Source organism: Hemiscyllium ocellatum, chromosome 13 (genome assembly GCF_020745735.1).
Source record: "Hemiscyllium ocellatum isolate sHemOce1 chromosome 13, sHemOce1.pat.X.cur, whole genome shotgun sequence".
NCBI lineage: Eukaryota > Metazoa > Chordata > Chondrichthyes > Orectolobiformes > Hemiscylliidae > Hemiscyllium > Hemiscyllium ocellatum.
Window position 1 is genome coordinate 29,925,322 of NC_083413.1, and position 24,340 is coordinate 29,949,661.

Here is a 24,340-nt window from a genome sequence, read left to right on the forward strand (position 1 = left end):
ACATTGACCAAAAGATCTGAAGGTCTAATGTAATATCGACCGTAATAATCTATAAATACTTTATATTTGGTCTGAACTAAAGAAGAGTTTACAAAGTTATTTATTGTTTGGCCATCTCAGAAAACTCCCAAGGTTTTATTTGTTTTGATTAAGCACTGTAAATACAAAGAGCATGAACCAATGTGTCCACAATTTCAGCGAAGAAGTCAACAGTGAGTCTGCAGTTCTTTCCAATTTTGCCAGCAATGTGTTTAAAAAGATTCAATTTCCTACCACTACACAAAATGTTAAACTATTTTCCCTTCTACCAGACACAGGAGGCACCTACATCACTGGAAATCCCTTCTGTAAAATCAACTGTTACTGAAGGTAATTTGAGGCCCAGGGCCTATAGGCAACACAGATAAACAATGTGATATTCTGGGAAATTTTAATACAATCCATGTTTCACATACTGAAATCAAATTAAAGTAAAATTGGGCAGAGTGCTAAAATGCAACTGGCTGATCACGTTAGGGTTATTCCCAATTTAATTGAGTTTTGCTATGATGGTGTTAATTAAATCCTTATAATCTTTCAGGATTGCTTAGGAGAGAGTCACAAAAGTGAAATTAGAATAAGTCTACAGTCATGTGATTTCTTGGAAATGACATAAGAAAAGTGAAACCTATCATTTTGTTGATAAACTCCGCCTCACTGAATTGCATACCTAAAAGTCGACAACTCTTTGCCACAATAAAATACTTAACTGTTTTCTGTAGTGAAAAGAATTTGCTTTCTGATCAAGCTGTTTCATTGCAGGGGAGAAACGTATTGTCAAAAAGGTAAAGGCTTCTGTTATTCAATGGAATTATATTTATTTGATTATGTGTGATTCTTACTTCAATTCCTCTATCTGAGCTTAAACAGAAAGGCGTACCTCGGTCTGTTAATGGGTGCGGTTTCATTGCATCGAATATCTACAGATTCCCAGGGTGTGCATGCCAGCCGACCTGCAAGAACTGATATTTGCAGAGCCCAGTTCTGGAATGTGTTGCTCGAGGAGGACATGCAGCTCCTTTCATCTCAAATGCAGTCCTCAACCTTTTTTAGTGAGAATACCTTATAATGAGAAGGCTAAAAAAAAATAAATCAAGTCTAATAAGAACAATGTATTTTACTGTAGACAAACATTCTGTTATACTTAATGGTTTCAAATAATTACTTTAGTGAAAAATATGATTATACTGTAAGTAAACCTATTTGAGTGGTATGGCAATACCATAGTTATAGATAATGTCTTTGGTTTGAGGAACAGGGTTTAAACTTCTGACAATTATAATTTAAAACAAAGCTGTGAAAATAAATTTTTCTATGCGCCTGTGCAGCTTTTTATTACTAATCGTATAGCTGTGAAAATTGTAATTCTATGCATTTTAAGTTACAGTTTGTTTTAAAGACGACTTTGCTAACAAAAATTATAGGAATAAAATTCCACATATAACAAAACATATTAGTAAAAAAACACAGAAAAAATGAACACTGAATGGCCTGGGCAGAGTAGATGTTGGGAAGATGTTTTCATTGGTAAGATAGACTAGGACCCAAGGACATAGACTTCGAGTCAAGATCTTTTATAACAGATATAAAGAGGAACTTCTTCAGCTAGAGAGTGATGAACCTATGGAATTCATTGCAGCAGAAGGCTGTGGAGGCCAGATCATTCATTGAGTATATTTAAGACTGAGATAGATAGACTCTTGAGTATCAAAGGAATCAAGGGTTACAGAGAGAAAGTAGCAAAATCGGGTTGAGAAACTTATCAGCCATGATTGAATGGTGGAGCAGACCTGTTGGGCTGAATGGCCTAATTTCTGCTCCTGTGTCTTATGGTTTTATGGAATTATTTCAGTTACGTATGTTTATGCATTTATTCAAAATGTTAATGCGATGTTTTCCATTAAATTAATATGCTTATATATAATTCAGGGCAAATTGACATAAACTGAACAATAAATATTCTACAATTCAAAAAGAAAAAAATTGTAAAAAAAAATGTCAATAAAACTAATATCTCAGATAGGAATAAATTACTGCAGATGCTGAATCTGTCCTGAAAACAAGAAGTGCTGGAAATCACAGCGGGTCAGGTAGCATCCACAGAGAGGGGGCAAGCTAACATTTCGAGTCGATGCTACCTTCAGCGTTCATGAAGAGTCGTCTGGACTCGAAATGCTAGCTTGCTCTCTCCATGAATGCTACCTGACCCGCTGTAATTTCCAGTATTTTTTGTTTTCAGTGATAAAACAAACAGTTGAATTAAATATTTCAGCTCTTGTAATTGATACATAAATGCAATAAATGCAGTATTTTATTTATAATATATACAAATGATGCATTTGAATTAAACACTTGGCAACTTGCTATGCATTAGGTTTGAAAATGCCATCATTTCTTTGTGAGTAAAAAATGAGGTCTGCAGATGCTGGAGATCACAGCTGAAAATGTGTTGCTGGTCAAAGCACAGCAGGCCAGGCAGCATCTCAGGAATAGGGAATTCGACGTTTCGAGCATAAGCCCTTCATCAGGAATGAGAGAGAGTAGCCAAGCAGGCTAAGATAAAAGGTAGGGAGGAGGGACTTGGGGGAGGGGCGATGGAGGTGGGATAGGTGGAAGGAGGTCAAGGTGAGGGTGATAGGCCGGAGTGGGGTGGGGGCGGAGAGGTCAGGAAGGAGATTGCAGGTTAGGAGGGCGGTGCTGAGTTGAGGGAACCGACTGAGACAAGGTGGGGGGAGGGGAAATGAGGAAACTGGAGAAATCTGAATTCATACCTTGTGGTTGGAGGGTTCCCAGGCGGAAGATGAGGCGCTCCTCCTCCAGCCGTCGTGTTGTTATGTTCTGCCGGTGGAGGAGTCCAAGGACCTGCATGTCCTCGGTGGAGTGGGAGGGAGAGTTAAAGTGTTGAGCCACGGGGTGGTTGGGTTGGTTGGTCCGGGCGGCCCGGAGGTGTTCTCTGAAGCGTTCCGCAAGTAAGTGGCCTGTGTCCCCAATATAGAGGAGGCCACATCGGGTGCAGCGGATGCAATAGATGATGTGTGTGGAGGTACAGGTGAACTTGTGGCAGATATGGAAGGATCCCTTGGGGCCTTGGAGGGAAGTGAGTGTGGAGGTGTGGGCGCAAGTTTTACATTTCCTGCGGTTGCAGGGGAAAGTGCCGGGGGTGGAGGTTGGGTTGGTGGGGGGTGTGGATCTGACAAGGGAGTCACGAAGGGAGTGGTCCTTGCGGAACGCTGATAGGGGAGGGGAGGGAAATATATCCTTGGTGGTGGGGTCCGTTTGGAGGTGGCGGAAATGATGGCTGATGTGGCCACCATTCAATCCTTTTTTTAATAATAAAAATACTGTTTAGATAAAAATGATTGCTGTCCCCTGCTCTGGGGTTTTGTAATTAGGTTCTCCAGTGCTCCCCTTTTATAGAACTCTCTTGAATCAAAGCTTCCAACTGAATCTGCATTTTGCACTTTTGTTAAAGGTGACTCTACTTCAATTGCCACAAATACAGTTAACACGATTAAGTCATAGGACAATCCAAAAGTCCCTTCCTTCACTTAACAATGTTATGTCCCTCTTACTTCACTTCTCCCATTCGGATTGATCACTGGCCCATCCCACATTTCCTTTATGTTTACATAGGGAAATTGATAAATAATTCCAACAAAGGCAGACCATTTGAGTGGCTATCCCCATCTTTTTGAGGAGAAAGCAATGGAAGTAATTGGCATTCATTTTTCCTTTATATTCAATGATACTGACAACAAAGAGAACATTGGGAATTGGGATACATTTTCTCCAATTTCAGCCAATTTCTCTGCATAAACCTTCATCCTCCCCAGCATTACTTGCAGCTCACTTTCTTACTGCCAGATACAGGGGCTCAGTGGATAATCAATTACTCCCACTCCCTTTCCACAATCCTGTACCTTATATCCTTTCAAGAAGTCAGCCAATGTTTTTTTTTGAATGCCACAACCGAGCCTACTTCTATCTTTTTTTTCAAAATAACATGCTGTGTGACAAAATAAGCCACAGAAAAATAAAGCAATAAAACTGATTAAATCTGAGACTTTCAGCTTTATTGTAATATGTAAATTGTCAACCTGCCACCTGGTACTGAAATGGCTATCTACTCTTAGTTCCATGGCTGTTAATTCTGAAAGTGAATGGTTTCGAGTCAGCATTGAACTTTTAAAATCTAATTCAAACCCAATCACTCCATTTTAGCAGTTTGTTCTTATTTACTCTAACATTAAGAATTGCTTCAGAATCACTGAGCAAATTAAAAACCGAATAGGAGGGATATCCAGTGAATTCGAAACAGTGGCTATGGTTAGCACTACTGTCTCGCAGAACCAGGGATGTCAGTTTGATTCCACCCTTGGGCTACTGCTGTGTGGCGTTTGCACATTCTCCCCATTACTGTGTGGGTTTCCTTCGGATCCTTCGGTTTCCGCCCACAGTCCAAAGGTGTGCAGGTTAGATGGATTGGCCATGCTAAATTGCCCAAGATGCCACAGAAATGGCACTGCCAAAGATTTTCAATTCTCCTGTCCTTTATTCCCTTCATAATCCATTAGTCCGTTATAAAATAAAATCAGTAAAATGTATTTCATGATATTAGGATATATTTATCCTCTGCCTCAGTCAGGGAGCTACACTTGTACTGCGCATGTTTCAAATAAATGACAAAAAGCACTATGGCTACACTGCCCTGACCAAGGTCCCTCTTGGTTTCAGCTGTCTACTGAGAGTGCAGGAATGGTTAATTTAAGCACTGCGTTTTGCTTAAGCATGTTATGTGTTCACACAACTTTTTTTTAATCATATAACATTAGAAAAATGGCACGAATGCAAAGAACAAACCCTTGGATTGACACATTCTCTAGATGTGTGGATGAACTGCAATACACAGACAGGTGGACATTAAATTTCAATTATAAACTTGATGCAAATTTAACTCCATTGCAAAGAGAAGGAGGTTGGAAAGTTTATACAACATCATCATTTGGCAGGTAAGGGATTATTTATTTGAAGATCAAGTATACAACTGAGACACCAGAAATCTGTTCGATGTAAGATAAATGGTGGGCCCAGTTATCACCTGTAAACAAACAATTAAAGTTCAATTAAGGTATAATAAAATTACAATAAATTGAATTGCAGCACGTGCACCCACAAACTTTTGTCATGTGGAGCCTCAAGATCACCAAGAAGGCCCCTATGCAACTCTGTTTTGCCTACAAATACATTCTATGTCAAAAAAAAGAGCCACTGTAAATATTTGAAAAAATTCTTTATTTTTCAACCTGCTCACTATTTATAATTGTTGGATCTTGCACAGTAAAAGGCATTGAAAAGGTCTGGAAGATACCTGTGGGGAAAATGCATTTATCCTTTCCCACTTGGCATGCTTTCTTCAGATGAGTGCGACACAGTCTGCCATATCATCAATGCAGTCAAACATGCTTTCTGTACTTTTATTCAGCAGTGCAAACTTCTGCAGAATCTCTTTGGTCTTTGCAATTTCAGCTTAGAAAGGTGAGCAGTCAGGCATTCAACAGATTTTTCAGCTATACTTACAGGGTTTAGTACAGAGATATATATGATGATATCAAGTGATAGCTTGCCCATGACTCCTTGCTGCGCACGGGCTAACACAGCTCCAAATTTGTTAGTGTGGTCAGATGACAAGCTGGAATGAGATTGGCTAATCTAGAGTTAACAGTTGGAATTTCATCTTATCCTGGGCATCTTTTGACTAGATTTCCAGTTCTGAGGAAAGGTCCTAAAGAGAGAGCTAAGAAGAGCCAGGAGGGGACATGAGAATAGACAATAGGTGCAGGAGTAGGCCATTCTGCCCTTCGAGCCTGCACCATCATTCAATATGATCATGGCTGATCATCCTTAATCAGAAGTTGTTGGCAGATAGGATCAAGGAAATCTCTAAGATTTTCTATAGGTATATCAGGAATAAAAGAATGAATAGAGTAAGATTAGGGCCAGTCAAGGATAGTAATGGGAGGTTGTGTGTGGAGTCAAAGGAGATAGGGGAAGCGATAAATGAATACTTTTCGTCAATATTTCACAACAGAATGGTCGAGGAGAATGCTGAGACTAGATGGGATTGAGGTGCATAAGGAGGAGGGGTTAGCAATTCTGGAAAGTGTGAAAATAGATAAGCCCCCTGGGCCAGATGGGATTTATCCTAGGGTTCTCGGGGAAGCCAGAGAGGAGATTGCCGAGCCTTTTGCTTTGAACTTTAGTCATCAGTGTCGACAGGAATAATGTCAGAAGACTGGAGGATAGCGAATGGTGTTCCCTTGTTCAAGAAGGGGAGTAGAGATAATCCTGGAAATCATAGACCTGACAGTCTTACTTCAGTTGTGGGTAAAGTGTTGGAGAGGCTTATAAGAAATAGAATTTATAATCATCTATAAAGGAATAAATTGATGAGGAATAGTCAATGCGGTTTGTGCCTCACTAAACTTATTGAATTCTTTGAGAAGGAGACAAACAGGTAGATGAGGGTAAAGCAGTTGATGTTTATATGGATTCCAATAAGGCATTTGATAAGCTTCCCCACAGTAGGCTATTGCACAAAATATGGATGCATGGGATTGAGAGTGATTTAGTGGTTTGGATCAGAAATTGGCTAGTTGAAAGAAAACAGAGGGTCATCGTTGATGGGAAGTATTCATCCTGGAGTTCAGTTACTAGTTTGAAACCGCAAGGATCTGTTTTGGTCCACTGTTATTTGTCATATTTATAAATGACCTGGATGAGGGCATAGAAGGATGGGTTAATTATTTTGCAGATGACCCGAAGGTCAGTAGAGTTGTGGATTGTGTTGAAGGATGTTGTAGGTTACAGAGAGACATAGATAAGCTGCAGAGCTGGGCTGAGAAATGGCAAATGGAGTTTAATATGAAAGGGTGTTAGGTGATTCACTTTGGAAGGAATGCAGAGTACTGGGCTAATGGTATGATTCTTGGGAGTGTAGATGAGCGGAGAGATCTCAGTAGCCAGGTACATAGATCCTTGAAAGTTGCCACCCAGGTTGATAGAGTTATTAAGAAGGCATACGGTGTGTTAGCTTTCATTGGTAGAGGGATTGAGTTTCAGAACCATGAGATCATGCTGCAGCTGCACAAAAGTCTGGTGCAGTCACATTTGGAGTATTGTGTACAGTTCTGGCCACTGCATTACAGGAAGGATGTGGGATCTTTGGAAAGAGTTCAGAGGAGATTTACTAGGACGTTGCATGGTCTGGAGGGAAGGTCTTATGATGAAAGGCTGAGGGATTTGAGGCTGTTTTCATTAGAGAGAAGGTTGAGAGGTGACTTAATTGAGACAGAAAAGATAATTAGAGGGTTAGATAGGTTGGACAGTGAGAGCCTTTTTCCTTGGTTGGTGATGGCCAGCACGAGGAGACATAGGTTTAAATTGAGGGGTGATGGATATAGGTCAGATGTCAGAGGTAGTTTCTTTACTCAGAAAGTAGTAGGGGCGTGCAACGCACTGCCTGCAACAGCGGTAGATTCACCAACTTTAAGGGCATTTAAATGTTAATTGGATACGAATATGGACAAAAATGGAATAGTGTAGGTTGGATGGACTTCAGATTGGTTCCACAGATTGATGCAACATCGAGGGCCGAAGGGCTGCAATATAATGTTCTATGTTCTATGTCACTGGAGCTGAAACATTAATTCTGATTGTTCTTCACAGATGCTGCCAGACCTGCTGATCTTTTCCAGCAAATTTCTGTGTTTGCTCCAGGACCTGTCTTGCTGACATTATACTGTGAAGTGATTTCATCATCGTTGACATTGTGGTTCCTCACCGTAGTCTCCAATTAAATCCTTGAGTACTACTGTATACAGATTTCTTTTGTACTGAGTGTCACGACTCATTGGTGTAGTGCACTGTAAATCAAGCCCCACCATTTCTGGAGTTGTGAAATAAATTGATCAAAGTCCCCAGCTTACCTGAGCAACAAACCCAACAGGTTGTGAACTTTATAAAAGAGAGCAATTTATTGCCAACGGATTGTTTTTAAACCAATGGCAGAAAACGAACATTACTAAATTATAAATCTCTACAATCTAAATTCTTGTATTGACACCAGAATTGGAGGTGTAGTGGACAGCGAAGAAGGTTACCTCAGATTACAATGGGATCTTGATCAGATGAGCCAATGGGCATGGCAGAAGGAGTTTAATTTAGATAAATGCGAGGTGCTGCATTTTGGGAAAGCAAATCTTAGCAGGACTTATACACTTATTGGTAAGGTCCTAGGGAGTGTTGCTGAACAAACAGACCTTGGAGTACAGGTTCACAGCTCCTTGAAAGTAGAATTGCAGGTAGATAGGATAGTGAAGAAGGCATTTGGTATGCTTTGCTTTATTGGTCAGAGTATTGAGTACAGGAGTTGGGAGGTCATGTTGCGGCTGTACAGGACATTGGTTAGGCCACTTTTAGAATATTGCATGCAATTCTGGTCTCCAGGATGTTGTGAAACTTGAAAGTGCTCAGAAAAGGTTTACAAGGCTGTTACCGAGGTTGGAGGTTTGAGTTATAGGGAAGGGTGAAATAGGCTAGGACTGTTTTCCCTGGAGCATCAAAGGCTGAGGAGTGACCTTATAGAGGTGTATAAAGTCATGAGGGGCATGGATAGGGTAAATAGATAAGGTCTTTTCCTGGGCTAGGGGAGTCCAGAACCAAAGGGCATATGCTTCGGGTGAGAGGGGAAAGATATAAAATAGACTGAAGGGACAACTTTTTCCACACAGATGGTGGTGCATGTGTGGAATGGGCTGCCAGAGGAAGTGGCAGATGGAGTTTAAGTTAGATCCCTCTACACTCCATCCACCATGACCAGGGCCTCCAAGCCCTCCGTTTCTTCCTCTCCCAACGTTCCCAACAGTACCTTTCCACCGACACACTCATTTGTTTGGCTGAACTGGTCCTCACTCTTAACAATTTCTCCTTTGAATCCTCCCACTTCCTCCAGACCAAAGGGGCACCCATATGGTCCCCAGCTCTGCTGGTCTCTTTGTTGGCTACGTAGAACAGTCCATCTTCCGTAGTTACGCCGGCACCACTCCCCACCTCTTCCTCCACTGCATTGATGACGGTATTGGCGCCACCTCGTACTCCCGCGAGGAGGTTGAGCAATTCATTAACTTCACCAATACATTCCACCCTGACCTTAAGTTTACCTGGACCATCTCTGACATCTCCCTCCCCTTCCTGGACCTCTCCATCTCCATTAATGATGACCGACTTGACTCCGATATTTTTCACAAACCCACCGACTCCCACACTACCTGAATTACACCTCTTCCCACTCTACCTCCTGCAAAAATGCCATCCCATATTCCCAATTCCTCCGCCTCCGCTGTATCTGCTCCCAAGAGGACCAGTTCCACCACAGAACACACCAGGTGGCCTCCTTCTTTAGAGAGACCGCAATTTCCCTTCCCACATGGTTAAAGATGCCCTCCAATGCATCTCGTCCACATCCTGCACCTCCACCCTCAGATCCCACCCCACCAACCATAACAAGGACAGAATCCCCTGGTGCTGACCTTCCATCCTACCAATCTTTGCATAAACCAGATCATCCACCAACATTTCCGCCACCTCCAAACAGACCCCACCACCAGGGATATATTTCCCTCCCCACCCCTTTCCACCTTCTGCTAAGACCATTCCCTCTGTGACTACCTGGTCAGGTCCACGCACACCCCTCCCCCCCACCCCCCCACACAACCTACCATCCCATCCTGGCATCTTTCCCTGCCACTGCAGGAACTGCAAAACCTGCGCCAACACCTCCTCCCTCACCTTCATCCAAGGCCACAAAGGAGCCTTCCACATTCATCAAAGTTTTACCTGCATTTCCACCAATATAATTTATTGTATCTGTTGTTCCCGATGGGGTCTCCTATACATTGGGGAGATTGGGCGCCTCCTAGCAGAGTGCTTTAGAGAACACCCGCACCAATCAACCACACTGCCCTGAGGCCCAACATTTCAACTCCCCCTCCCACTCTGCCGAGGACATGGAAGTCCTGGGCCTACTACCCCGCCACTCCCTCACCATCTGACACCTGGAGGAAGAATGCCTCATCTTCCACTTCGGAACACTTCAACCCCTGGTCATCAATGTGGACTTCACCAGTTTCCTCATTTCCCCTTCTCTCACCTCATTCCCAGTTCCAAACTTCCAGCTCAGCACTGTCCCCATGACCTGTCCTACCTGCCTATCTTCCTTTTCACCTATCCACTCCACCCTCCTCTCTGAACTATCACCTTCATCCCCCACCCCCATTCACCTATTGTACCCTATGGTACATTCTCCACCACTCCCCCCCCACCCCCACACCCCCCACACCCCCACCACCCCACCCCTTATTTATCTCTCTACTCTGCAGGCAATCAGCCTGTATTCCTGATGAAGGGCTTTAATGTGAATTATTCAATTACAATATTTTGTTTATGTTTACCATATGTTAATTCTGGGTGTCAGAAATAAATCATAGACACATTGTACATCGCATTAGTGTTTTGTAAAGGATTGGTAGCTGTTCAATCCTGTGAAATCTTGTGGCCTAATTTTTTAGTAAGTCACCTGGATCTCACCTTCATCCACTTTAAAGTATAAATGTTTACTGGTCCCTAGCCAAAGTGCAACATAATTTAGTGATCTCATCCATAACACCCACATCATAACACTCAGCAGTGACATTGGTGTTACTAGTTATTTGATTCTAATGAAAGCTGCTTCTTGTTTTGTGCCTCAATAACACTGCACATCTTTAGGAGTGAGTTTGCACAGAAATTCATACTGATGGTAAATTAAGCATAAATTTTACCTAGTTAACGAATTCAATAAATTGTTGCATTGTTTTCACATCTGTTGATCACAGCATCTCTGCTACACAGTTCTCAACTTGTCAGTATCTGGGCAAAGTCTTTTTGCTTGTAGAAAGTGGGGACTGCAGATGCTGGAGATCAGAGTCGAGAGTGTGGTGTTGGAAAAGTGCAACAGGTCAGGCAGCATCTGAGGAGCAGGTCTTTTTGCTGTTTCTATATGACCTAAGTGAATGGCTTCAAGCAGCTTTAAATTACATCTTTTTGTTTTAGCTTGAGGTTCATCAAGTGAGTTCTCTTTACCAGTCACACTAATTGTGAACAAAGTGAAAAGTCACAATCACACAACACCAGGTTATGGTCCAACAGGTTTATTTAGAAGCTGAAAGAGCAGCGCTTTGAAAGCTCATACTTCTAAATAAACCTGTTGAACTATAAGCTGGTGTTGTGTGGTTTTTAACTTTGTCCAACCCAGTCCAAATGCAGCACCTCTACATCATTGTTAACTATGGTAGTGTTTTCCATTGTGTCTCTATATTTATAGATTAGCAAATCAGCCACAAAAGCTTTCACTCCAGGAAGCTCACTGATTATCTTGCAAAGTCCACTGGCTTCTTCTTACTCATCCATCTTGCCTCTTTTCTGGTTAGAGAAAAAAAAAACTGCAGATGCAAGGTAGACAAGCAAGAGTCTGGAAGAACATGGCAAGCCAGGCAGCATTAGGAGATGGAGAAGTCAACGTTTCAGGTGTAATCCTTCAGGTTGACTTCTCCACCTACTGATTCTTTTCTGGAGCAGTAGAAATGCCAAACAGCATGCATAACTATGTGTATCCCCTGAATGCAGTTAGAAAACTATCACTGTCACTCAGCATTTCTTGCCAATAACTATTCTTCACATCAAAGGTAAAAAGACCTTTACCTTGTCAAGTTGTGGCAAACTTTCTTCTATGGCTGCCATGAGTTATTGAGATCTCCTCAAAGCTTCATTGAGTTCCTCTTGCTGAATGCATAGTATCAGTTTTCACTGCTATCATGCAGCTAATCTCTTCTGTATAAGTTGTTATTTTCTTAAGTATTCCTTTCCTTTCTAACTCATCAATCTTGTCCTTTAGGCTGGACTTGAAGGCAAATGGAACTCTTCTTGGCAGATGTCATGTTGGTCTCACACTCTTATCCACTACAGGATGATATTCACCATGAAGACATTCAAGATCTGCAAAAACATCCTTATAATCATCTTGAATTGATTTGGCAGTTAATGGCTTAGCAGCCTCCAAGGCATTGCAGATAATTTCTAGTATGTTTGGGGTTATTGGTTTAAGTGTTAGTCTTGCTTCAGCTGAGATATGTGGATTTTGTGAGAGCTCCAGATGTTCATACTTTATATTGAATTGGACTCTCAATTTCAATTGGCCTCTTGACAAGAAAATCATTTCACCTTAAAGCCTCAACCTAACTTTCAAAGGCTTCATTTTTGGGTCATTACCTTGAGCAATTTTGCAGATCTGTGAGGCTGATCATGTTGCACAAAGAATCAGTGTGCATTAGCACTTTCAGAGACACTTCATGCTCTGCTTCACCATTTTAACAGACATAAACTATTTATCACCTTTAGACCTAGATTTCATAGAATTCCAACAGTGTGGTAACAGGCCCTTCGGCCCAACAAGTCCACACTGACCCTCTGAAGAGTAACCCACCTAAACACATTCCCCTGTCTTATATTTACCCTGACTAATGCACCTAACCTACACATCCCTGAACACTATGGGCAATTTACCATGGCCAATTCACTTAAACTGCACATCCTTGGATTGTGGGAGGAAATCCATGCACACACGGAGAAAATGTGCAGACACGGAGAAAATGTGCAAACTCCACACAGACAATCGCCCGAGGTTGGAATCGAACCCGGGTCCCTGGTACTGTGAGACAGCAGTGCTAACCCCCGAGTCACCATGCTGCCACCTGTAATGTCAACTTAATAAATACTTCAAAGTAATTTGTCAGAATATTGGCTGACATCATTATTTTGCTTTTTTTTCTGCCAGAGCAACTGTGTGCAAACTGAAACCCGAAAGAGCTGTGGATGCTGGAAATCAGAAACAAAAACAGAAATAGAAAAGCTCAGCAGGTCGATACAGCAGCATCTGTGGAGAGAAATCAGAGTTAAGGTTTTGGGTTCAACAATCCTTTCTCAGAATTGACAGCAGCTAGGAAAAAGTTGGTCTTTAATTATAAGATAGGGAGGGGTGAGGTGGAGGTAAGGAGTAAACTGCCCCACCAGCATCTCTGACGCAGGCTTGCTGCGGTGCTCTAGTGCAGCTCAGCGCAAGCTGGAAGAACAGCACCTCCATTTTCCGCTTGGGAACTTCACAGCCTTCTGAACTCAGTATTGAGGTCAATAATTGTAGGGCTTGAAGGACCTTCTCCCATGTCCTTACCCCAACTCCCACACACCAGGTCTGCTATTACACACAATCCATTGGTGGCCACTAATTATTCACATTAGTAGCTATTCATTCTCCTATGCTGATCATTATTCACTTTTTTATATCTCCAATTGTTCTTCTCTCTCTTTGGGCTCTATCTCCACCTGTTCTCCTTCACCCCTCTCACCCTATCTTCTGCATTATAAAAACCCCTTTTTCCAGTGACCAGCAGTTCTGAGGAAGGGTCACTGGATCTGAAACATTAACTCTGATTTATCTCCACAGATGCTGCTCTACAGACCTGCTGAGCTTTTCCAACAATTTCTGTTTTCGGATGTGCAAAGTGATTCAGCTACTTGCTATTAGAGTAATACATTCCCCCGACTGGACATGTTTTCCTTTCTTTTGTGTGATATCCTCCATAATACTTACACCCCCTCTGGCCGTAGCAATTTTTCTGGTTCTTTTGCAAATATTTATTCCATTTTATCAGTATATTGTGGTTGTATGGCCTCGAATTTCTCTAAACACAACACAAAGCCTCATCTGTTTCCCTTTAATCTGCTCCAGCTGATGATTGACAAACTCAGAGCTTCTGCTATGTCAATAGTTTTCTTCAGGGCAAATGTCTCCTCTCTCAGCAATTGTGCTCTCGCAGTAAAATTTCTTATACTCAAGATAATCCTATATCTGATTAAATAACTTTTCAGTTGTCCAAACTCTCAGGATTTGGCTAGATGGATCAATGTAGTCACATACTGATAGTATCATTTTCTCTTTGAGCTCTGATGGTGATGCCATCTGTACCATTAATATGGCTTCAAAGTGTGTCTTCAATGCTTCCAACATCTCTTCCATCTCGCTTTGTACAACTCAACAAGATCTCAGCCACAAGAAGCTTGTGCACTTTTGCAGCTGGGAACATGCATGTTTCACTCCACCATTCAGAAGTAATTTTGCATGGCTTAATCTGACAGAGCTGCAGCAATTCCTTCAGAATGATGGCTCTCCCTCCACAGCATCTATATCATTTTCTACACCTCCAGATTTTCTGGCACCCAAAGAGGACTGAGGTTTATCACACACTGTCAGAGAAGAGAAGCTCACTGACTTGTTTGCAACAATGAAGCTGTGTTCTCAGGACATCCCTTGATACTGACCTGCTTATCAACCTTTCAGCCATACTTGGTTCACTGGGAAGGTCTACTCCATCCATTCTAAGAACATAGAACACAGTACAGCATAGGGACAGGCCATTTGACCCATCCTGTCTGTGCCAACCATGGAGCCATTCTAAACTAATCCCATCTGCCTGCATACCCCTCTATTCCCTGCCTGTTCATGTGAATGTCCGCATGCCTCTTGAATGCTGCTATCATATCTGCTTCTACTGCATCCTCTGCCAGCACATTCCAGGCACCTACCACTGTCTGTGTAAAACCTTTTCTTGCAAATATCTTTTGTACTTTTCTCCACTTACCTTAAACCATATTTTCATCTTAAAAGACTCCAACTATCCATCCTCTCAATGCCTCTCATAATTTTGTATATTTCTATCAGGTCAATCCTTAGCCTCCAACACTCTAGTGAAAACAATCCCAGTTTGTCTAATCTCTCCTTATAGCCAATACACTCCAATCCAAGCACCATCCTGGTAAACTTCTCATATGCTCTCTCCAAAGATTCCACATCCTACCCATAGTGTGGTGACTAGAACTGCACATAGTACTCCAAATGTGGTTTAATTAAAGTCTTATAGAGCTGCAAGTCTTATAGGCTTGCTAACTTATACACTCAGTGCCCTGACCGATGAAGGCAACCATGTTGTACACCTTTTTTAGCACCTTATCTACTTGTGTTACCACGTTTAGGGAGCTATGAATTTGCACCTCAATATCCCTCTATATATCCTTAGGAACCTGTCATTTACTCTATATTCTCCTCTTGCATTTGACCTCCAAAATGCATCATATCAAAATTGCCTGGATTAAACTCCATTGTTATTTTTCTGCTCAACTTTTGAACTGACCTATATCCTGCTGTATCCTTTGACAACTTTCCTCACTATCCACAATTCTACCATTTTCATATCATTTACAAACTTATTAAAATGGCCATCTACTTTTTCATCCATATCATTTATATAAAATACAAAAAAGAGATGCTAGCACTAATTCTTGTAAAACTTAAACTTCCTGTCAGAAAAATACCCCTCCACAATTACTTGCTGTCTTTTATGACCAAATCACTGTTATACCCAAATTACCAACTCATGGTCGATCCCATGTGATTTAATCTTTTGGAACAGCCTACTATGGGGCACTTGTCAAATGTTTTATCAAACTCCATGTTCACTGCATACCATAATCCATCACTTTTGCCACGTCCTCAAAAAAACTCAAATATGTGAAATTAGACCTCCTCCACAAAATGTCATGCTGACTGTCCCAAATAAGTCCATTCTTTTCAAAATGAAAAGAAATACATTTGGAATCTTCTCCAGTAGTTTCCCTACCACTGATGTAAGGCTCACCTGTCTATAATTTCCTGGATTATCTTATTGCCCTACTTAACAAAGGAATGACATTGGCTATTCACCAGTCTTCTGGGACCTTACCTGTGGCTAAAGAAGAAACAAAGATCTCTGTCAAGGCGAAAGTGAGGACTGCAGATGCTGGAGATCAGAGCTGAAAATGTGTTGCTGGAAAAGCACAGCAGGTCAGGCAGCATCCAAGGAGCAGGAGAATCGACGTTTCGGGCATAAGCTCTTCTTCAGGAATGAGGAAAGTGTGTCCAGCAGGCTAAGATAAAAGGTAGGGAGGAGGGACCTGGGGGAGGGGCATTGGAAATGCAATAGGTGGAAGGAGGTCAAGGTGAGGGTGATAGGCTAGAGTGGGGGTGGGGGCAGAGAGGTCACGAGGAAGATTGCAGGTTGGGAAGGCAGTGCTGAGTTTGAGGGATTTGACTGAGACAAGATGGGGGGAGGGGAAATGTGGAAACTAGAGAAATCTAGGTTCATCCCTTGTGGTTGGAGGCTTCCTAGGTGGAAGATGAGGCGCTGTTCCTCCAGCCTCATGTTGCTATGGTCTGGCGATGGAGGAGTCCAAGGACCTGCATCTCCTTGGTGGAGTGGGAGGGGGAGTTGAAGTGTTGAGCCACAGGGTGGTTGGGTTGGTTTGTCCGGGTGTCCCATAGCAACCATGACCTCTCCGCCCCCACCCCACTCTGGCCTATCACCCTCACCTTGACCTCCTTCCACCTATCACATTTCCAATGCCCCTCCCTCAAGTCACTCCTCCCTACCTTTTATCTTAGCCTGCTGGACACACTTTCGTCATTCCTGAAGAAGGATTCATGCCCGAAACGTCGACTCTCCTGCTCCTTGGATGCTGCCTGACCTGCTGCGCTTTTCCAGCAACACATTTTCATCTCTATCAAGGCCCCAACAATCTCCTCCCTTGCCTCCTTCATTATCCTGGAATAGATCCCATCAAAACCTGGGGACTTGCCTACCTTAATGTTTTTAAGACACCCTCTCTCTTATTATCAACATGCCCCAAAATATCAATGTACATCTCCCTAACCTTACCATTGTCCATGTCCTTCTCCTTGGAGAATACCAATGCAAAGTACTCATTATGGTCCTCATCCTCTGGCTTCACGCATAACTTTCCTTCTTTGTCCTTGAATGGACATACCTTTCCCCTAGCCTCTCTCTTGCTCTTAATATGTAGAAAATACATTATAATTCTTTTTATTCTACTTGCCAAGAATATTCCATGGCTCATATTAGCTTTCTAGTTCCTTGCTTAAGTTCCTTTCTACTCCCTTTATGTTCATTAGAGCCTTGTCTGATTTCAATTTCCTAAAACCCGTAATACTTCTTTTTTTTCCTTTTTTTAACTAAACTTTCAATATCTTTTATCATCCAGCACTCCCGAATCTTGCCATCATTATCTTTCATGCTCACAGGGTCCTGCTGATCCTGAACCTTGATCAACTGGCCTTTAGAAGATTTCCATTCATCAGATGTGGTTTTACCTTCAAATAGCCACCAGGAATTTAAATTCTCCAGATCCTACCTAATACTATTATTATTATGTATTCTAATTTAACACTTTCACCTAAGAACCAGCCTTATCCTTACCCATAATAATCTTAAAACTTAAGGAATTATGATCAAAATGCTTCCCCACTGAAACTTGGATAACATGGCCAGACTCATTATCCAATACAAGGTCTGGTATAGCCCCTTCCCGAGTTAGACTATCGACACACTGTTTCAAGAAACCCTCCTGACTGCAACTAACAAATTCTACCTCATCTAAGCTCCTGGCACTAAGGGATTCCCAGTCATTATTGGGAAGTTCAAATCACTCACTACAACAAATTTGCTGTTTTTATATCTTTCCAAGAGCTGCTTACATATCTGTCCCTCTATCTCCCGGTAGCTGTTGGGAGACCTACAGTCTAACATCATCATAGTAATTACACCTTTCTTATTCTTCAGTTTTACCCGTATGGCCTCACTGGTTGAGCCCTCTAAGTAGTCCTTTCTTAATGTAGCTGTGACTTTTCCTTAAACAGGCGCCTACATCTCCTCCCTCACCTCCGTCCAAGGCCCAAAAGGAGCTTTCCACATCCATCAAAGTTTTACCTGCACATCCACCAATATCTTTTATTGTATCCGTTGCTCCCGATGCGGTCTCCTCTACATTGGGGAGACTGGGCGCCTCCTAGCAGAGCGCTTTAGGGAACATCTCCGAGACACCCGCACCAATCAACCACACCGCCCTGTGGCCCAACATTTCAACTCCCCCTCCCACTCTGCCGAGGACATTGAGGTCCTGTGCCTCCTTCACCGCCGCTCCCTCACCACCAGATGCCTGGAGGAAGAATGCCTCATCTTCCGCCTTGGAACACTTTAACCCCAGGTCATCAATGTGGACTTCAACAGTTTCCTCATTTCCCCTTCCCCCACCTCACCCCAGTTCCAAACTTCCAGCTCAGCGCTGTCCTCATGACTTGTCCTACCTGCCTATCTTCTTTTCCACCTATCACCTTCATCCCCTCCCCCACTCACCTATTGTACTCTATGCTACTTTCTCCCCACTCCCACCCTCCTCTCACTTATCTCTCCACCCTTCAAGCTCTCTGCCTGTAATCCTGATGAAGGGCTTTTGCCCAAAATGTCAATTTTACTGCTCCTCAGATGCTGCCTGAACTGCTGTGCTTTTCCAGCACCACCCTAATCGAGACTCTGGTTTCCATCATCTGCAGTCATTGTTTTTACCATCGTAGTCCCATGTACTAATCCAGGCTCTAAGCTCACTTGCCTTACCTGATATAGTCCTTGCATTAAGTAAATACACTTTAGCCAGTCCTGCCTGATCTTCCTAATAGAATTACTTGACTTAACATTGACCTTCTCCTCAAATACTCCAATGCTGACTTGCTGCTCTGATTACCATCCCTCTGTCCCCAAATAAAGAACAGGACTTCCGATCTTGACAAAGTAGATGGCAGTGGAAAGCTGAAGTGGCACTCAGGAAGACAAGGGGTCTCTTTCAATAAGTAATCAAGCATAATTCAAATGATAAGCATATAAGTTAGCTCATTGAGCTTGAAGGTTTGTTTCCAGATATTCCATCATCATACTCGGTAACATCATCAGAGTCTCCAGTAAAGTGCTGATGGTATGTCCTGCCTCTCTATTGATAGATCTTAGTTTCTAAAGGTGGGTGATGTCATTTCCTATTCTTTTTCTCAAGTAGATGGGATCTAGATCGATGTGTTTATTGATGGAATTCCGATTAGAATGCCATGACTCTAAGAATTCTTGTGCGTGTCTTTGTTTCGCCTGTCCTAGGATCTGTGTGTTAACTCAGTCAAAGTGGTGTCCTTCTTTGTCTGTATGGATAGAAACTAGTCGTGTCTTTTGGTGACCAGTTGGTGTTCATCTACCCTGGTGGCAAGTTTCCTTCTAGTTTGTCCGATGTAGTGTTTTTTACAGTTCTTGCATGGTACCTTGTAAATAACGTTAGTTTGCTAGTGGTATCAAATGGATCCTTTAGGTTCAATAGTCACTGTTTAAGTGTGTTGGTAGGTTTGTGGGCTACCATGATGCCAAGGAATCTGAGTAGTCTGTAAGTCACTGCTGATCTATCTTTGATGTAAGTTAATGTGGCTATAGTTTTTGGTTGCATTGTGTCTGCTTGTTTGGGTTTCGATAGTCACAGGTGAGGTGCCGGAAGGCTGGAGGTTGGCAAACGTGATGCCACTGTTTAAAAAGGGAGGAAAAGACAAGCCAGGGAACTATAGACTAGTGAGCCTGACCTCGGTAGTGGGCAATTTGTTGGAGGGAATCCTAAGGGACAGGATGTACATGTATTTGGAAAGGCAAGGACTGATTTGGGATAGTCAACACGGTTTTGCGCATGGGAAATCATGTCTCACAAACGATTGAGTTTTTTGAAGAAGTAACAAAGAAGATTGATGAGAGCAGAGCAGTAGATGTGCTCTATATGGACTTCAGTAAGGCGTTCGACAAGGTTCCCCATGGGAGACTGATTAGCAAGGTTGGATCTCATGGAATACAGAACTGGCTCAAAGGTAGAAGACAGAGGGTGGTGGTGGAGGGTTGTTTTTCAGACTGGAGGCCTGTGACCGGTGGAGTGCCACAAGGATCGGTGCTGGGCCCTCTACTTTTTGTCATTTACATAAATGATTTGGATGCAAGCATAAGAGGTACAGTTAGTATGTTTGCAGATGACATCAAAATTGGAGGTAGTGGACAGCGAAGAAGTTTACCTCAGATTACAACGGGACCTTGATCAAATGGGCCAATGGGCTGAGAAGTGGCAGATGAAGTTTAATTCAGATAAATGCGAGGTGCTGCATTTTGGGAAAGCAAATCTTAGCAGGACTTATACACTTAATGGTAAGGTCCTAGGGAGTGTTGCTGAACAAAGAGACCTTGGAGTGCAGGTTCATAGCTCCTTGAAAGTGGAGTTGCAGGTAGATAGGATAGTGAAGAAGGTGTTTGGTATGCTTTCCTTTATTGGTCAGAGTATTGAGTACAGGAGTTGGGAGGTCATGTTGCGGCTGTACAGGACATTGGTTAGGCCACTGTTGGAATATTGCATGCAATTCTGGTCTCCTTCCTATCGGAAAGATGTTGTGAAACTTGAAAGGGTTCAGAAAAGATTTACAAGGATGTTGCCAGGGTTGGAGGACCTGAGCTACAGGGAGAGGCTGAACAGGCTGTGGCTGTTATCCCTGGAGCGTCGGAAGCTGAGGGGTGACCTTATAGAGGTTTACAAAATTATGAGGGGCATGGAAGGATAAATAGACAAAGTCTTTTCCCTGGGGTCGGGTTGTCCAGAACTAGATGGCATAGGTTTAGGGTGAGAGGGGGAAGATATAAAAGAGACCTAAGGGGCAACTTGTTCACACAGAGGGTGGTACGTGTATGGAATGAGCTGCCAGAGGATGTGGTGGAGGCTGGTACAATTGCAACATTTAAGAGGCATTTGGATGGGTATATGAATAGGAAGGATTTAGAGGGATATGGGCCGGGTGCTGGCAGGTGGGACTAGATTGGGTTGGGATATCTGGTCGGCATAGACTGGTTGGACCGAAGGATGTGTTTCTATGACTGTATAATTGGTGGATTGTGTTTATTAGGTATCCGTTTTTCTTGAAATAGATAATTCAATTGAGTTAATTCAGTTTAAGACAGATTTCTCTCTCTGACAATTTCAAAGTGACATTTCAGGCAGACTGAAGCATTTTCTTCTGGGACACTGAATGCCAGGTCTGGTGCCTAACATCTCAATGCCTACCACTGCCATTGATAAATCATTTGTAACCTTGCCTCGTATCTGCTAAATAAACATATGATCACAATGGTACAGGGGTCAGAATGAGAGACCCTTTGCTATTTGCGTCCAGCTCCATGATCCTATTGCATCAGGGTCATGGAACTGGATTCTAACCAAGGAATGTATGAACGACACAGTAAAATTAATATATTGATGATTCCAATGTACGCAAACATATCCTGCACTATCAAGTCATCATCGTAATAGAAAACCAATTTCTGAGATGTCGCTCAAAATTATTCTTTTAGTGATTATGCTACATTGATATAATTGTCAAGAGCTGGAGCCCATGTGGTTTCTTCATTGTCTTGACCATCCTTTAGATAGTGATGTTTAACTGTGACTAACTTTGTCATTCAGGATATACATCAAACTATTAATCTGTTTACATGAGCACTCTACAAGATACAGACATGGTGAATGTTCTTGGCAGTTCTGCTTAGTAACAAAATCACAATATGATTAAAGTAAATTCACATTCCAATAGTTAAGAATTAACGTTACAAAAACAACCTAAATATACTCAAAAAACTGTCAATTCAATACATGGAATTTCAACATTCAATAGCATTAACCAGCCTCTTCTCCTTTTCAATAGGTTTGAGTGTTCTTGTTCAAATTCATGGTCCTCAGCCCATGTCGTTGTTTTGTTTCATTACCGACTAAAAAGGCACAAAGGAACAGTACTGCTGCGCCCATTCCGACAACGATGTCGAGACTGTTGGAACTCTTTTGAGCTAAAACCAATCATCAACCAGACCCAAATGCAGAAAGTACTTGATCAACTTATTTCAAAAATCTGTAAAAACTGCTACATGGAAGAAGTACCTGAGCTTAAAAGGAATTTACAATATCGCAAGACCAAACCCCATGAGACATCACTCTGTGAGGCCTGTGAATGGGGTTTATGTCGTATCTAAAATTGATGTGGTTGACTGAATTACATCTGGAGTAGAGCTTCCACTTTTGATGAAAGAAATAAATTATGGTCAAAAATACAATTGAAATCATGCTGATTATTGGTAAATCGAATTACAATGTAAAGTATTTGAGCATCACAAACCTTCTCAGAGCTAGCACAATCATGAAAGAAGATAACTATGTATTTTATTTCAATTAAACACCATTGTTTCACATATTTGAGAGGTGGTAATTTTGTAACTATTTTACCATTCACTAAAGGTGACAACTGATTAATTACCAAAAATGAGCATCTAAGTGCACCTGAACATACCCTGGAAAATGTAATAAGTTTACTGGTGTACACTTGTTAGCATCTTAATGAATAACATTTTTCGATGTGCTTGTGCATTTAAGAAAATGTGTGCAATCTCTTCAAACAGCGCAGTGGGTGGAATCACACAATTTTAAATCTTAAACTAGTATAGGAAATCGTGGAAAAGAGAAATGCCGGTGGTTTTGGACATGGTTCACTTATATGGGATCAAAGAAAACAGGAGCACAAGTAGACCATCTAGCCCAGCAAACCTGCTCCACCATTCAATAAGATCATAGTTGATCTGATTATGGCCTAAGTCCACTTTCCTACTGGCCTCGATTTAGCAATCAGAAATCTGTCTAACTTGAATATATTCATTGCCCTAGTCTCCACTGCTTTCTGTGGAAGAGAATTATGATGACTAACAACCCTTAGAGAAGGAATTCCTTCTTACTTCACCTTAAATGAGAAACCATTTGTTTTAATCCGTGCCTCCTTGCTCTAGGATCCTCCGCAAAAGGCATCGTTCTTCCAGCATTTACTCTATTATGTCTCTTCAGAATCTTACATTTCATGTGATCACTTTTCACTCTTCTAAGCTCCACTGAATATGGACCCATGTGAAAACTATTACTCTTAAGCCAAATCTCTTCATCCCAGGAATGCATTCATTAACATCAGCAGAAGAATACACCAAAAAAAAGAATTCCCCCATTGCTTGTTTCTCATACTGAAGATTGGGTCCCAGGATCCATAAGTCATCCACCAATATGATTTTTTTGTTATTGATCTATGGGATGCAGGCTTCACTGGCTAGACTAGCGTTTTGTCCCTTCCTAATTACATTGGAAAAAGTGGTGGTAAACTGCCTTTTTGAATCACTACAATCCTTGGGGTGTTAGGACACCCACATTGCTGTTAGGAAGGGACTGCCAGGATTCTGATTCATTGACAGTGAAGGAAAGGTGATGTAGTTCCAAGTCATGCAGGAACAACCAGATCTACTATGATTTCAATGGTAGAGTAGACTTCTGGGTCAAATGGCCTCATTCTATGACTTAGGAATCACAAAGCACAAAAGAGGCCCTTTGATCCATCAAGTCTGTTCCAAACAAATCTACACACACCCCACTTTCCAGCACTTGGCCCATAATCTTGAATATTACGAAATTTCAAGTGCTCATCCAAGTACTTTTTAAATGTTGTAAGATTTTCCAGCTCAATTAACCTCCCAGGCAATGCATTCCAAATTTTATTTTTATGGCTTGGTTGACATTTTATTTTCACATAACTCAATAGGTTTTTCCCAGCCAGCTGAATTTTCACTATATTTCTTCATTAATTAAGATTGTTGAGTTTCTTTTTACTTACAGACACATTACCACCATTTTACAGCTTCTGGTTCACAATATAATCGCATGTTAAACTCAAGAAATAATCCATATAAATTTCCATGAAAGCCTTTAACAAGTTGCTAAACAGGAGGCTGCTAAATGAGAAAAGAACTCATGGTGTTAGGGGCAGGGTACTAGCATAGATAGAGGGTTGGCGACTGGCAGAAGGCAAAGATTGAAGATAAAGTCGGTTTCTTCAGGATGGCAACTGGTGACTAGTGGATTTCTACATGGGTCAGTGTTGGGACAACTATTTACATAATACATTAATAATGAGGACAAAGGAACTGAGGACATTAATGTTATCTGCAAACTTAGTAATGAAGGTAGTTGGGGAATAGGTAGCGTTGAGATGTGGGGAGGCTGCAGAAGGACATTGATAGGCGAGGACAGTGGACAAAAAAGTAGCAGATGGAATACAATTTGGGAAAGTGTGAGGTTATGCACTTTGGTGAGAAGAATAGAGGCACAGACTATTTTCTAAATGGAGAAAGGC

General features: G+C 41.9%; 1 protein-coding gene across 1 annotated transcript; it reads left to right on the forward strand.

Annotated features, from left to right (window-relative positions):
* Positions 1 to 774: 774 nt before the first annotated feature.
* LOC132821498 (receptor-transporting protein 3-like) lies at positions 775 to 22,157 on the forward strand. Its single transcript, XM_060834101.1, has 3 exons — positions 775 to 824; positions 4,872 to 4,952; positions 21,830 to 22,157. The coding sequence occupies exons 2-3, from the start codon at positions 4,876 to 4,878 to the stop codon at positions 22,149 to 22,151; spliced, it is 399 nt and encodes a 132-aa protein (XP_060690084.1). The 5' UTR covers positions 775 to 824; positions 4,872 to 4,875; the 3' UTR covers positions 22,152 to 22,157.
* The last annotated feature ends 2,183 nt before the right edge of the window (positions 22,158 to 24,340 follow it).

What these genes read in the sequence shown, in the direction of transcription:
- LOC132821498 (XM_060834101.1), top strand. Translation starts at nt 4,876, where the DNA reads ATGGCACGAATGCAAAGAACAAACCCTTGGATTGACACATTCTCTAGA. An exon ending in GAACTGCAATACACAGACAG is followed by an intron (nt 4,953 to 21,829) that starts GTGGACATTAAA and finishes CCTTTTCAATAG; the next exon opens with GTTTGAGTGTTCTTGTTCAA.